The 14,546-nt window shown below is 49.5% G+C and overlaps 1 protein-coding gene across 1 annotated transcript in view; it reads left to right on the top strand.

Annotated features, from left to right (window-relative positions):
- Positions 1-485: 485 nt before the first annotated feature.
- Positions 486-14,546, top strand: part of LOC129848112 (eukaryotic translation initiation factor 4E type 2-like) — a gene marked incomplete at its 3' end in the record, with an annotated part of 32,896 nt that continues 18,835 nt past the window's right edge. Inside the window, exon 1 of the mRNA XM_055915578.1 lies at positions 486-878. Within this exon, the coding sequence (XP_055771553.1) occupies positions 862-878 (17 nt within the window). The remainder of the gene's footprint in view (positions 879-14,546) is intronic.

The raw sequence follows: 14,546 nt of genomic DNA, 5'->3' as shown, positions 1-14,546 counted from the left end.
GAGTCATTATTAGTTTTACACTTAAGATATGACTCTGCCGTCGTAGAATGTGAATTTTTGTCTGTTGTATATAATACATATAATACATACATAATACATTATATACATTAGATTATACTAGATTAACCATACATTTTCATTAACTGTCATTTTGTTGTTTATGTTCCCGAACTTTGACTCCATAGTTAATTTTCTTTTAGGATATTGTCAGTTGGATATGTGCTGTCAGTTGTATAAATTATCTTCCCTATCATATGAACCTCCTTTTTCTGACTCATAAGATTCACTCAAGGTTGCTCTGATGTCCAAAATAAATTAAATACTTTATATGTGCTTGTTTGTGCTTGCCTGGCTTAATAAACCAATAGAAAAGTCCTAAAATTGCAAACCGTCACCACTGTCAATGCCAGGCTTGTATTACATCTACTGACGACAGAACAACAGGTAAAGGCGCCCTCCTGTGGTGGACCATGGTATTACTGCTACAGTTCTTCAGATACTGCCTGAGCATACCGGTCCGCAACATGTAGTACATTATGTTTGTTATTAATTATCTAAAATAGGGAAGTAGGCCATAGATCCGTCCATCCATCCAACATCAATACATTCGAGAAATGAACGGAGCTGGGGGCATTCCGCTTTCAACTTCGTTCCGTTTGTCCCGTCCACCGACCCGTCTGCTTCCATTCACAAGTGGAACTGTGTCCGTATGGAACGTAGGTTGCACCGCGGCCAGCTATCTTGCGTGTTTTTTGAAGCGAGTTGAACGTAACCAGCTGGCTAATAAACGATTAAAACCCATCAACTATCCCCGTTGTCGTGAGGTTCGCTTCTCTGTGAAGAAGACTGCTCGAAGCTGAGATGAACCAATTTGAACAGTAAGTTATCTGTCTGTGCTAGCCATGATGCTAACCACGATGTTAGTTGATTTAGCAGCTACCCACAGTCGCCACTTAGCAAACAGTTACTTACCCATGCTCGGTTGTAAAACTGCATGAAAGCGGTAACTATTTAAGTCAGACCTGGCTCCACTGAAAATGTGTATATTGAATCCGCCATGGAGGCCAGTTTTTATAACATCGTATGTCCCAGCTGCTTGCCATAGTTTAAGTAAAAGCGAAAAAGCCTTTATTTTAGGACATTTTTCACGCTGCCGGCTCCTATTAGTTATACTGAGCTCCGTGCTCATCTCATTGTCCTGCTTCATATTGGCCGCTGCGCGGAAGGAGATTTCCCCGGTGAGCGATATCACTGTTTGACTGGGAGCACGTTGTGGTGACCCACGGTGCCGTAAACGGCTGGTGCCTACCCATCAGAAGTTAAACATTTTCCGGTCATGGTTAACCGTATTTTATTCAGAAAATGTGTAAAACCTAAACGTTTCCCTGTTTCAAGATGTGGACAATTTTAAACCTACAGAATATAATTTTGTATTAATACATTTGAGTAATTTAGCAGACGTTCTGAATAAGATTTACAGTAGTGAGTGTATGCATTCTGGTACTGGTCCCCCGTGGGAATCGAGCCAACAACCCTGGCGTTGCAAGCGCCATGCTCTACCCACTGAGCCACACATGAAGATTCTAGATGAAATAAATTGTAGCTTCTAAATAGCTGCTGGGTAATTTGATATGAATTGTGTGTGTGCTGCACAGATTCACTGAGTTGCAAACCAACTGGATGGGTCTCATTGATTTGTGGATCTGACCGGTTGTTACCTCAGATTATGAAACCAACAAGTGTTGTGAATGAGGTATGTAGTACCTGCAGATGGCCACAGGGAGGAACCAGAGAGCTATAAACATTACTGTTTTTTGCTCCCAAAAAATGAAATCTAACCCTAGGTATATCTCTTAAAGTTAGGTATAACCTATTTTAACCATAACTCTAACCCCTTAACGCGCAGTAACCCAGAACGCGCAGTAACCCTGAACGCGCAGTAACCCTGAACACACAGTAACCCTGAACGCGCAGTAACCCTGAACGCGCAGTAACCCTGAACGCGCAGTAACCCTGAACGCGCAGTAACCCTGAACACACAGTAACCCTGAACGCGCAGTAACCCTGAACACACAGTAACCCTGAACACACAGTAACCCTGAACACACAGTAACCCTGAACACGCAGTAACCCTGAACACACAGTAACCCCTAGCCGTAAACCCTGGCCGTAACCCCTAGCCGTAAACCCTAGCCGTAACCCCTAGCCGTAACCCTAGCAGTAACCCTAGCAGTAACCCCTAGCAGTAACCCCTAGCAGTAACCCTAGCAGTAACCCTAGCAGTAACCCTAGCAGTAACCCTGAACACACAGTAACCCTAGCCGTAACCCTAGCCGTAACCCCTAGCCGTAACCCCTAGCCGTAACCCTAGCCGTAACCCTAGCCGTAACCCTGAACACACAGTAACCCTAGCCGTAACCCCTAGCCGTAACCCCTAGCCGTAACCCTAGCCGTAACCCTAGCCGTAACCCTAGCGGTAACCCTAGCCGTAACCCTAGCGGTAACCCCTAGCCGTAACCCCTAGCCGTAACCCTAGCCGTAACCCTAGCCGTAACCCTGAACACACAGTAACCCTAGCCGTAACCCCTAGCCGTAACCCCTAGCAGTAACCCTAGCCGTAACCCTAGCCGTAACCCTAGCCGTAACCCTAGCCGTAACCCTGAACACACAGTAACCCTAGCAGTAACCCCTAGCAGTAACCCCTAGCAGTAACCCCTAGCAGTAACCCCTAGCAGTAACCCCTAGCAGTAACCCCTAGCAGTAACCCCTAGCAGTAACCCCTAGCAGTAACCCTAGCCGTAACCCTAGCCGTAACCCTAGCAGTAACCCCTAGCAGTAACCCTAGCCGTAACCCTAGCCGTAACCCCTAGCAGTAACCCTAGCAGTAACCCTAGCAGTAACCCTAGCCGTAACCCTAGCAGTAACCCCTAGCAGTAACCCTAGCCGTAACCCTAGCAGTAACCCTAGCAGTAACCCTAGCAGTAACCCTAGCAGTAACCCTAGCAGTAACCCCTAGCAGTAACCCCTAGCAGTAACCCTAGCAGTAACCCTAGCAGTAACCCTAGCAGTAACCCTAGCAGTAACCCTAGCAGTAACCCTAGCCGTAACCCCTAGCCGTAACCCCTAGCCGTAACCCCTAGCCGTAACCCTAGCCGTAACCCTAGCCGTAACCCCTAGCCGTAACCCTAGCCGTAACCCTAGCCGTAACCCTAGCCGTAACCCCTAGCCGTAACCCCTAGCCGTAACCCTAGCCGTAACCCCTAGCCGTAACCCTAGCCGTAACCCTAGCCGTAACCCCAGCCGTAACCCCAGCCGTAACCCCAGCCGTAACCCTAGCCGTAACCCTAGCCGTAACCCTAGCCGTAACCCTAGCCGTAACCCTAGCCGTAACCCTAGCCGTAACCCTAGCCGTAACCCCAGCAGTAACCCCTAGCAGTAACCCCTAGCAGTAAACCCTAGCCGTAACCCCTAGCCGTAACCCTAGCCGTAACCCTAGCCGTAACCCTAGCCGTAACCCCTAGCAGTAACCCCTAGCAGTAACCCTAGCAGTAACCCTAGCAGTAACCCTAGCAGTAACCCTAGCAGTAACCCTTAGCAGTAACCCCTAGCCGTAACCCTAGCCGTAACCCTAGCCGTAAACCCTAGCCGTAACCCTGAACGCGCAGTAACCCTGAACGCGCAGTAACCCTGAACTCGCCGTAACCCTGAACGCGCAGTAACCCTAGCAGTAACCCTAGCAGTAACCCCTAGCAGTAACCCCTAGCAGTAACCCCTAGCAGTAACCCCTAGCAGTAACCCCTAGCAGTAACCCCTAGCAGTAACCCCTAGCAGTAACCCCTAGCAGTAACCCCTAGCAGTAACCCCTAGCAGTAACCCCTAGCAGTAACCCCTAGCAGTAACCCTAGCCGTAACCCCTAGCCGTAACCCTAGCAGTAACCCCTAGCAGTAACCCCTAGCAGTAACCCCTAGCAGTAACCCCTAGCCGTAACCCCTAGCCGTAACCCCTAGCCGTAACCCTAGCCGTAAACCCTAGCCGTAACCCTGAACGCGCAGTAACCCTGAACGCGCCGTAACCCTGAACGCGCAGTAACCCTGAACGCGCCGTAACCCTAGCAGTAACCCCTAGCAGTAACCCCTAGCAGTAACCCCTAGCAGTAACCCTAGCCGTAAACCCTAGCCGTAAACCCTAGCCGTAAACCCTAGCCGTAAACCCTAGCCGTAAACCCTAGCCGTAAACCCTAGCCGTAAACCCTAGCCGTAAACCCTAGCCGTAAACCCTAGCCGTAACCCTAGCCGTAACCCTAGCCGTAACCCCTAGCCGTAAACCCTAGCCGTAACCCTAGCCGTAACCCTGAACGCGCCGTAACCCTGAACGCGCCGTAACCCTGAACGCGCCGTAACCCATAGCAGTAACCCTAGCAGTAACCCTAGCAGTAACCCTAGCAGTAACCCCTAGCAGTAACCCCTAGCCGTAACCCTAGCCGTAACCCTAGCCGTAACCCTAGCCGTAACCCTAGCCGTAACCCTAGCCGTAACCCTAGCCGTAACCCTAGCCGTAAACCCAAGCCGTAAACCCTAGCCGTAACCCTAGCCGTAAACCCTAGCCGTAACCCTGAACGCGCCGTAACCCTGAACGCGCCGTAACCCTGAACGCGCCGTAACCCTAGCAGTAACCCCTAGCAGTAACCCCTAGCAGTAACCCCTAGCAGTAACCCCTAGCCGTAACCCTAGCAGTAACCCTAGCCGTAACCCTAGCCGTAACCCTAGCCGTAACCCTGAACGCGCCGTAACCCTGAACGCGCCGTAACCCTGAACGCGCCGTAACCCCTAGCAGTAACCCCTAGCAGTAACCCCTAGCAGTAACCCCTAGCAGTAACCCCTAGCAGTAACCCCTAGCAGTAACCCTAGCAGTAACCCTAGCAGTAACCCTAGCAGTAACCCTAGCAGTAACCCTAGCCGTAACCCTAGCAGTAACCCCTAGCAGTAACCCTAGCCGTAACCCTAGCCGTAACCCTAGCCGTAACCCCAGCAGTAACCCCAGCAGTAACCCCAGCCGTAACCCCAGCCGTAACCCTAGCCGTAACCCTAGCCGTAACCCTAGCCGTAACCCTAGCCGTAACCCTAGCCGTAACCCCTAGCCGTAACCCCTAGCCGTAACCCTAGCCGTAACCCTAGCCGTAACCCCTAGCAGTAACCCCTAGCAGTAACCCTAGCAGTAACCCTAGCAGTAACCCTTAGCAGTAACCCTTAGCAGTAACCCCTAGCCGTAACCCTAGCCGTAACCCTAGCCGTAAACCCTAGCCGTAACCCTGAACGCGCAGTAACCCTGAACGCGCAGTAACCCTGAACGCGCCGTAACCCTGAACGCGCAGTAACCCTAGCAGTAACCCTAGCAGTAACCCCTAGCAGTAACCCCTAGCAGTAACCCCTAGCAGTAACCCCTAGCAGTAACCCCTAGCAGTAACCCCTAGCAGTAACCCCTAGCAGTAACCCCTAGCAGTAACCCCTAGCAGTAACCCTTAGCAGTAACCCCTAGCAGTAACCCTAGCAGTAACCCTAGCCGTAACCCCTAGCCGTAACCCTAGCAGTAACCCCTAGCAGTAACCCCTAGCAGTAACCCCTAGCAGTAACCCCTAGCAGTAACCCCTAGCAGTAACCCTTAGCAGTAACCCCTAGCAGTAACCCCTAGCAGTAACCCCTAGCAGTAACCCCTAGCAGTAACCCCTAGCAGTAACCCCTAGCCGTAACCCCTAGCCGTAACCCTAGCCGTAAACCCTAGCCGTAACCCTGAACGCGCAGTAACCCTGAACGCGCCGTAACCCTGAACGCGCCGTAACCCTGAACGCGCCGTAACCCTGAACGCGCCGTAACCCTAGCAGTAACCCCTAGCAGTAACCCCTAGCAGTAACCCCTAGCAGTAACCCCTAGCAGTAACCCTAGCCGTAAACCCTAGCCGTAAACCCTAGCCGTAAACCCTAGCCGTAACCCTAGCCGTAAACCCTAGCCGTAACCCTAGCCGTAACCCTAGCCGTAACCCTAGCCGTAACCCTAGCCGTAACCCTAGCCGTAACCCTAGCCGTAACCCTAGCCGTAACCCTAGCCGTAACCCTAGCCGTAACCCTGAACGCGCCGTAACCCTGAACGCGCCGTAACCCCTAGCAGTAACCCCTAGCAGTAACCCCTAGCAGTAACCCCTAGCAGTAACCCCTAGCAGTAACCCCTAGCAGTAACCCCTAGCAGTAACCCCTAGCAGTAACCCCTAGCAGTAACCCCTAGCAGTAACCCTTAGCAGTAACCCTAGCAGTAACCCTTAGCAGTAACCCCTAGCAGTAACCCTAGCAGTAACCCTAGCAGTAACCCTAGCAGTAACCCCTAGCAGTAACCCCTAGCAGTAACCCTAGCAGTAACCCTTAGCAGTAACCCCTAGCAGTAACCCTAGCCGTAACCCTAGCCGTAACCCTAGCAGTAACCCCTAGCAGTAACCCTGAACGCGCCGTAACCCTGAACGCGCCGTAACCCTGAACGCGCCGTAACCCTGAACGCGCCGTAACCCTGAACGCGCCGTAACCCTGAACGCGCCGTAACCCTGAACGCGCCGTAACCCTGAACGCGCCGTAACCCTGAACGCGCCGTAACCCCTAGCAGTAACCCCTAGCAGTAACCCTAGCCGTAAACCCTAGCCGTAACCCTAGCCGTAACCCTAGCCGTAACCCTAGCCGTAACCCTAGCCGTAACCCTAGCCGTAACCCTAGCCGTAACCCTAGCCGTAACCCTAGCCGTAACCCCTAGCCGTAAACCCTAGCCGTAACCCCTAGCCGTAACCCCTAGCCGTAACCCCTAGCCGTAACCCTAGCCGTAACCCTAGCCGTAACCCTAGCCGTAACCCCTAGCCGTAACCCCTAGCCGTAACCCCTAGCCGTAACCCCTAGCCGTAACCCCTAGCCGTAACCGCTAGCCGTAACCCCTAGCCGTAACCCCTAGCCGTAACCCCTAGCAGTAACCCCTAGCAGTAACCCCTAGCAGTAACCCTAGCAGTAACCCTAGCAGTAACCCTAGCCGTAACCCCTAGCCGTAACCCCTAGCCGTAAACCCTAGCCGTAACCCCTAGCCGTAACCCCTAGCCGTAACCCCTAGCCGTAACCCCTAGCAGTAACCCCTAGCAGTAACCCCTAGCAGTAACCCTAGCAGTAACCCCAAGCAGTAACCCCAAGCAGTAACCCTAGCAGTAACCCTAGCAGTAACCCTAGCAGTAACCCTGAACACACAGTAACCCTAGCCGTAACCCTAGCAGTAACCCTAGCCGTAACCCTGAACACACAGTAACCCTAGCCGTAACCCTAGCCGTAACCCTAGCCGTAACCCTAGCCGTAACCCTAGCCGTAACCCTAGCCGTAACCCTGAACACACAGTAACCCTAGCAGTAACCCCTAGCAGTAAGCCTAGCCGTAACCCCTAGCAGTAACCCTAGCCGTAACCCTAGCCGTAACCCTAGCAGTAACCCTAGCAGTAACCCTAGCAGTAACCCCTAGCAGTAACCCCTAGCAGTAACCCCTAGCAGTAACCCCTAGCAGTAACCCTAGCAGTAACCCTAGCAGTAACCCTAGCAGTAACCCTAGCAGTAACCCTAGCCGTAACCCTTAGCCGTAACCCTTAGCCGTAACCCTAGCAGTAACCCCTAGCAGTAACCCCTAGCAGTAACCCCTAGCAGTAACCCCTAGCAGTAACCCCTAGCAGTAACCCCTAGCAGTAACCCCTAGCAGTAACCCCTAGCAGTAACCCCTAGCAGTAACCCCTAGCCGTAACCCTAGCCGTAACCCTAGCCGTAACCCTAGCCGTAAACCCTAGCCGTAACCCTAGCCGTAACCCTGAACGCGCCGTAACCCTGAACGCGCAGTAACCCTGAACGCGCCGTAACCCCTAGCAGTAACCCCTAGCAGTAACCCTAGCCGTAAACCCTAGCCGTAAACCCTAGCCGTAAACCCTAGCCGTAACCCTAGCCGTAAACCCTAGCCGTAACCCTAGCCGTAAACCCTAGCCGTAACCCTAGCCGTAACCCTAGCCGTAACCCTAGCCGTAACCCTAGCCGTAACCCTAGCCGTAACCCTGAACGCGCCGTAACCCTAGCAGTAACCCCTAGCAGTAACCCATAGCAGTAACCCTAGCAGTAACCCCTAGCAGTAACCCCTAGCAGTAACCCCTAGCAGTAACCCCTAGCCGTAACCCTAGCCGTAACCCTAGCCGTAACCCTAGCCGTAAACCCTAGCCGTAACCCTAGCCGTAACCCTAGCCGTAACCCTGAACGCGCAGTAACCCTGAACGCGCCGTAACCCTGAACGCGCCGTAACCCTGAACGCGCCGTAACCCTAGCAGTAACCCCTAGCAGTAACCCCTAGCAGTAACCCCTAGCAGTAACCCCTAGCAGTAACCCCTAGCAGTAACCCCTAGCAGTAACCCTAGCAGTAACCCTAGCAGTAACCCTAGCAGTAACCCCTAGCCGTAACCCTAGCCGTAACCCTAGCAGTAACCCTAGCAGTAACCCTAGCAGTAACCCCTAGCAGTAACCCCTAGCAGTAACCCTAGCCGTAACCCTAGCCGTAACCCTAGCCGTAACCCTAGCCGTAACCCTAGCCGTAACCCTAGCCGTAACCCTAGCCGTAACCCCAGCCGTAACCCCAGCCGTAACCCCAGCCGTAACCCCAGCCGTAACCCCAGCCGTAACCCCAGCCGTAACCCTAGCAGTAACCCTAGCCGTAACCCTAGCCGTAACCCTAGCCGTAACCCTAGCCGTAACCCTGAACGCGCCGTAACCCTGAACGCGCCGTAACCCTAGCAGTAACCCATAGCAGTAACCCCTAGCAGTAACCCCTAGCAGTAACCCCTAGCAGTAACCCCTAGCAGTAACCCCTAGCAGTAACCCCTAGCAGTAACCCCTAGCAGTAACCCCTAGCAGTAACCCCTAGCAGTAACCCCTAGCAGTAACCCCTAGCAGTAACCCCTAGCCGTAACCCTGAACGCGCCGTAACCCTGAACGCGCCGTAACCCTGAACGCGCCGTAACCCTGAACGCGCCGTAACCCTGAACGCGCCGTAACCCCTAGCCGTAACCCCTAGCCGTAACCCCTAGCCGTAACCCCTAGCCGTAACCCCTAGCCGTAACCCCTAGCCGTAACCCCTAGCCGTAACCCCTAGCCGTAACCGCTAGCCGTAACCCCTAGCCGTAACCCCTAGCCGTAACCCCTAGCAGTAACCCCTAGCAGTAACCCTAGCAGTAACCCCTAGCAGTAACCCCTAGCAGTAACCCCTAGCAGTAACCCTAGCAGTAACCCTAGCAGTAACCCTAGCAGTAACCCTAGCCGTAACCCCTAGCCGTAACCCCTAGCCGTAACCCCTAGCCGTAAACCCTAGCCGTAACCCCTAGCCGTAACCCCTAGCCGTAACCCCTAGCCGTAACCCCTAGCCGTAACCCCTAGCAGTAACCCCTAGCAGTAACCCCTAGCAGTAACCCCTAGCAGTAACCCTAGCCGTAACCCCTAGCCGTAACCCCTAGCAGTAACCCCTAGCAGTAACCCCTAGCAGTAACCCCTAGCAGTAACCCCTAGCAGTAACCCCTAGCAGTAACCCTAGCAGTAACCCCTAGCAGTAACCCCTAGCAGTAACCCCTAGCAGTAACCTTAAATCTGTGCCAGGGTAGCCTGCAACACTTTTGCAAACTATTTTAGTATTTTAGTGTTAGTTAATACTAAACAGCATTTTCATAATAAAAAAAAAATCAACATCTACAAGTATTTACAGTTTTAAATGATAATGATGTTGTTGTTATTGCAAGGCAGGACACTTGATAAAGACCCCATTTGTATTTATTTTAAATATGGTTTGAACTGGGTGTGACTTGTGTGAAAGTCCTGCAATTGGCGTTGATACTGATCTCTGGAATAAATACGGAAAATATACTCGTACATAAATATACATTTCTCATCTACCTCTCCAATGTCTTTACGGTCTGTTGTGAATTAATAACTTGAAATGGCTAAATATTTCCAATAGATGGCAGTATACAACCACACAGCAGCAGTTCCAGTCTAAAGCAGCTGATTCACAACCCTTGACTTTTTCCACATTTTATTACGTTACAGCCTTATTCTAAAATGGATTACATTTGTTTGTTCCCATCAATCTATACACAATACAATGACAAAGCAAAAAACAGGTTTATTTTTTGTGTCTATATTTATAAAAAATAAAAAACTTAAATATCACATTTCCATAAGTATTCAGACCCTTTACTTTGTTGAAGCACCTTTGGCAGTGATTACAGCCTTGAGTCTTCTTGGGTATGACGCTACAAGCTTGGCACACCTGTATTTGGGGAGTTTCTCCCATTCTTCTCTGCAGATCCTCTCAAGCTCTGTCAGGTTGGATGGGGAGCATCTCTGCACAGCTATTTTCAGGTCTCTCCAGAGATGTTCGATTGGGTTCAAGTCCGGGGTCTGGCTGGGACACTCAAGGACAGTCAGAAACTTGTCCCGAAGCCACTCCTGCGTTGTCTTGGCTGTGTGCTTAGGGTTGTTGTCTTGTTGGAAGGTGAACATTCGCCCCAGTCTGAGGTCCTGGGCGCTCTGGAGCAGGTTTTCATCAAGGATCTCTCTGTACTTTGCTCCGTTCATCTTTCCCTCGGTCCTGACTAGTCTCCCAGTCTCTGCCACTGAAAAACATCCCCACAGCATGATGCTGCCACCACCATGCTTCACCGTAGGGATGGTGCCAGGTTTCCTCCAGACGTGACGCTTGACATTCAGGCCAAAGAGTTCAATCTTGGTTTCATCAGACCAGAGAATCTTGTTTATCATGGTGTGAGTCCTTTAGGTGCCTTTTGGCAAAGTCCAAGTGGGCTGTCATGTGCCTTTTACTGAGGAGTGGCTTCCGTCTCGCCACTCTACCATAAAGGCCTGATTGGTGGAATACTGCAGAGATGGTTGTCCTTCTGGAAGGTTCTCCCATCTCCACAGAGGAACTCTGGCGCTTTGTCAGTGACCATCGGGTTCTTGGTCACCTCCCTGACCAAGACCCTTCTCTCCCAGTTTGGCCGGGCGGCCAGCTCTAGGAAGAGTCTTGGTGGTTCCAAACTTCTTCCATTTAGGGGAAGCCACTGTGTTCTTGGTTCCCTTCCCCAGATCTGTGCCTCGACACAATCCTGTCTCGGAGATCTATGGACAATTCCTTCGACCTCATGGCTTGGTTTTTGCTCTGACATGCACTGTCAACTGTGGGACCTTATATAGACAGGTGTGTGCCTTTCCAAATCATGTCCAATCAATTGAATTGACCACAGGTGGAGTCCAATCAAGTTGTAGAAACATCAAGGATGATCAATGGAAACAGGATGCACCTGAACTCAATTTAGAGTCTCAAAGGGTCTGAATACTTATGTAAATTATATATATATTTTTAAATACATTTGTAAAATGTATAGAAACCTGTTTTTGCTTTGTCATTATGGGGTATTGTGTAGATGAGCGAAACCATACATTTCATCCATTAGAATAATTTCATCCAAAAGTAAAGGGGTCTGAATACTTTCCGAATGACCTGTACACCATCCATGTCTCAAGGCTTAAAAATCCTTCTTTAACCCGTCTCCTCCCCTTCACCTACACATTTAAGTGGATTTAACAACTATATCAATTAGAGATTATAGTTTTCACCTGGATTCACCTGGTCAGTCTGTCATGGAAAGAGCAGGTGTTCTTAATGTTTTGTCCACTGTCATTAAAACCGTGTACAAAACTGTGTTGGAGGGTTAGGCAGCAATTGTAGTGGCAACAAACAGTTGTTTTAAAGTAAACAACTCTGGACAGGTACCTAATTAGTATAGTTCCATTTCCTAATTAACAACTCTGGACAGGTACGTCACCCGGAATAACAAAACAATCAATACCTAATATATATACACAATACATTTTTTATTTAACTAGGCAAGTCAGTTAAGAACAAATTCTGATTTGTAATGACGGCCGAACCCTCCCTCTGGGACTCCCGATCTCGACCGGTTGTGACACAGCCTGGGAACGAACCAGGGTCTGTAGTGACGCCTCTAGCACCGCAATGCCTTAGACCGCTGCGCCACTCGGGAGGCCAATCACAATATGATACACACTAGGCACCAAAAGGCAGACCATATGATAATCCCTGCCATTTCCTTCTCAGTACTAATAGTCGCATTTAGAAATGTTTTCAGTGAGAACTTGAAACTGCATATGGAGGTTCTAAGTGTCTTCGGAAGACTATTCCAGAGAATGGAAGCTGAGTATAGAAAACATACCACTATTAAATTAAGGACCATCTTATGTACAATTTAATCTGAGAGACTCGGAGGCTTTCAAAGTGGGAATGGTCAAGATGAGTACGTGCTGGAAGTGTAAGAATAATCCTGATCAATTTGTTTGTTTTTAACCTCTACGGCAAACTGGAGTACGTGCAATGCCGTCGGGGGTACTGTTGGTGTTTCATATACTGGAGAGTGAGACCAAATCATGGACACTGGACAGAGTGGATTTCAGTCGTAGCAAAATGGCAGGTTTATTAAGTCAAAGATATCTTATCCTGCAGCTAAGCGTGCACGGACCTAGTCATATGACTCAGTAAGGAGTCAGCTGAAAAAGGACGCTTAAACAAAGGATCCAGCAGGAACATGGAACAATGTAGGTGAAGTCTCGCCGTGTTGGTCTTCTGACTGGTCCTGAAGAGTTGGAGGCGGGCCTGCTCTAGCCAGAGCAGGAGCCCCATTGGTGCACAGCAGAGTCCTCTGCTCTTGGCACCCGACCAGTAGAGAGGGGAGTGAAGTGTGAGTGTTCATTGCAATGGAATGTCTGTGTGTCAATGAGTCGTGAGATAAGGGGAACCGAAACTGGCAGTACCTGTCTGAGGCTAGGGTGTTTCCTGGTTAAAGGGGTGCGAGACATGACCTAGGTCAGGCGGATTAGTTTGGCGCTCTATAACTGTTTGTGCAGTTATTATCCTTGTGATAATGGGGAAGCATGTTTCTGTGCAACAGCAGTCTAGTGTCTCAGTCATGGGGTGTGTTGTGCAAGTTTTAATCCTATGGTCACAAGCAGGCTCTAAAGCAGCCGGAGGGCCCTAGGCCACCTAAATGATGCTAATATATGTGCTTGATTTATGAGCTATATATATGAATATATGTATATATGACAGTACGCCAAATAAAAATGTGATTCACATTAAAAATGTATATTTTCTTCCCATTTTCCAACAGTCCATGTATATTTTACAGCTGTACATTTGGGTGAGGTTTTTCTCTTCTTTCTAGCGTGAGTTTTACTGCCAAAAATAAAACCAAAATAGCAACACAATGTCAAATACAGGAAGCCTAGTCAAATAATTAACATCCAATCACATTAACCGTTACTCTCTCGCGGGAAATAATTAACATCCAATCACATTAACCGTTACTCTCTCGCGGGAAATAATTAACATCCAATCACATTAACCGTTACTCTCTCGCGGGAAATTATTAACATCCAATCACATTAACCGTTACTCTCTCGCGGGAAATAATTAACATCCAATCACATTAACCGTTACTCTCTCGCGGGAAATAATTAACATCCAATCACATTAACCGTTACTCTCTCGCGGGAAATTATTAACATCCAATCACATTAACCGTTACTCTCTCGCGGGAAATTATTAACATCCAATCACATTAACCGTTACTCTCTCGCGGGAAATTATTAACATCCAATCACATTAACCGTTACTCTCTCGCGGGAAATAATTAACATCCAATCACATTAACCGTTACTCTCTCGCGGGAAATAATTAACATCCAATCACATTAACCGTTACTCTCTCGCGGGAAATTATTAACATCCAATCACATTAACCGTTACTCTCTCGCGGGAAATTATTAACATCCAATCACATTAACCGTTACTCTCTCGCGGGAAATTATTAACATCCAATCACATTAACCGTTACTCTCTCGCGGGAAATTATTAACATCCAATCACATTAACCGTTACTCTCTCGCGGGAAACCTTCACTCTTGTGCTGACATTTAGAAACGAAACATGACACTTAGAAAAATAAGCTAAGTTTTTTGAGCGCGAATAAAGACGACTTTTGAGTAGTAAGATGTATAAAAGCAACAGATACCATTAATAAGAAGGGGCTAAAAGCGTCTTATATGGTGAGCTATCGAATGGCTAGGACAAGCAAACCCCATACTATTGTTTTGAAACAATTACTGCTTCACATACAAGCCAGTGAATTTTATGGGTTACAGCTGGATGAGTCAACAGACGTGGCGCAGCTCCTGGTATATGTCCATTACGTTTATTGGGGATCAATTACGGAAGACTCCCTTTTCTGCAAACCATCCGAAACCAGGACAACATGAGAGGATATATTTTAAGTACTGGACATCAAAATTGACTTTGGTGTTTAAGATGTGTTGGTATCTGTACTGACGGAGCAAAAGCCATGACAGGGAGACATAGTGGAGTGGTAACGCTCGTGCAAGCAGTTGCT

Source organism: Salvelinus fontinalis, unplaced genomic scaffold, assembly GCF_029448725.1.
Source record: "Salvelinus fontinalis isolate EN_2023a unplaced genomic scaffold, ASM2944872v1 scaffold_0989, whole genome shotgun sequence".
NCBI lineage: Eukaryota > Metazoa > Chordata > Actinopteri > Salmoniformes > Salmonidae > Salvelinus > Salvelinus fontinalis.
This window is presented reverse-complemented; position numbering and strand designations above follow the sequence as displayed.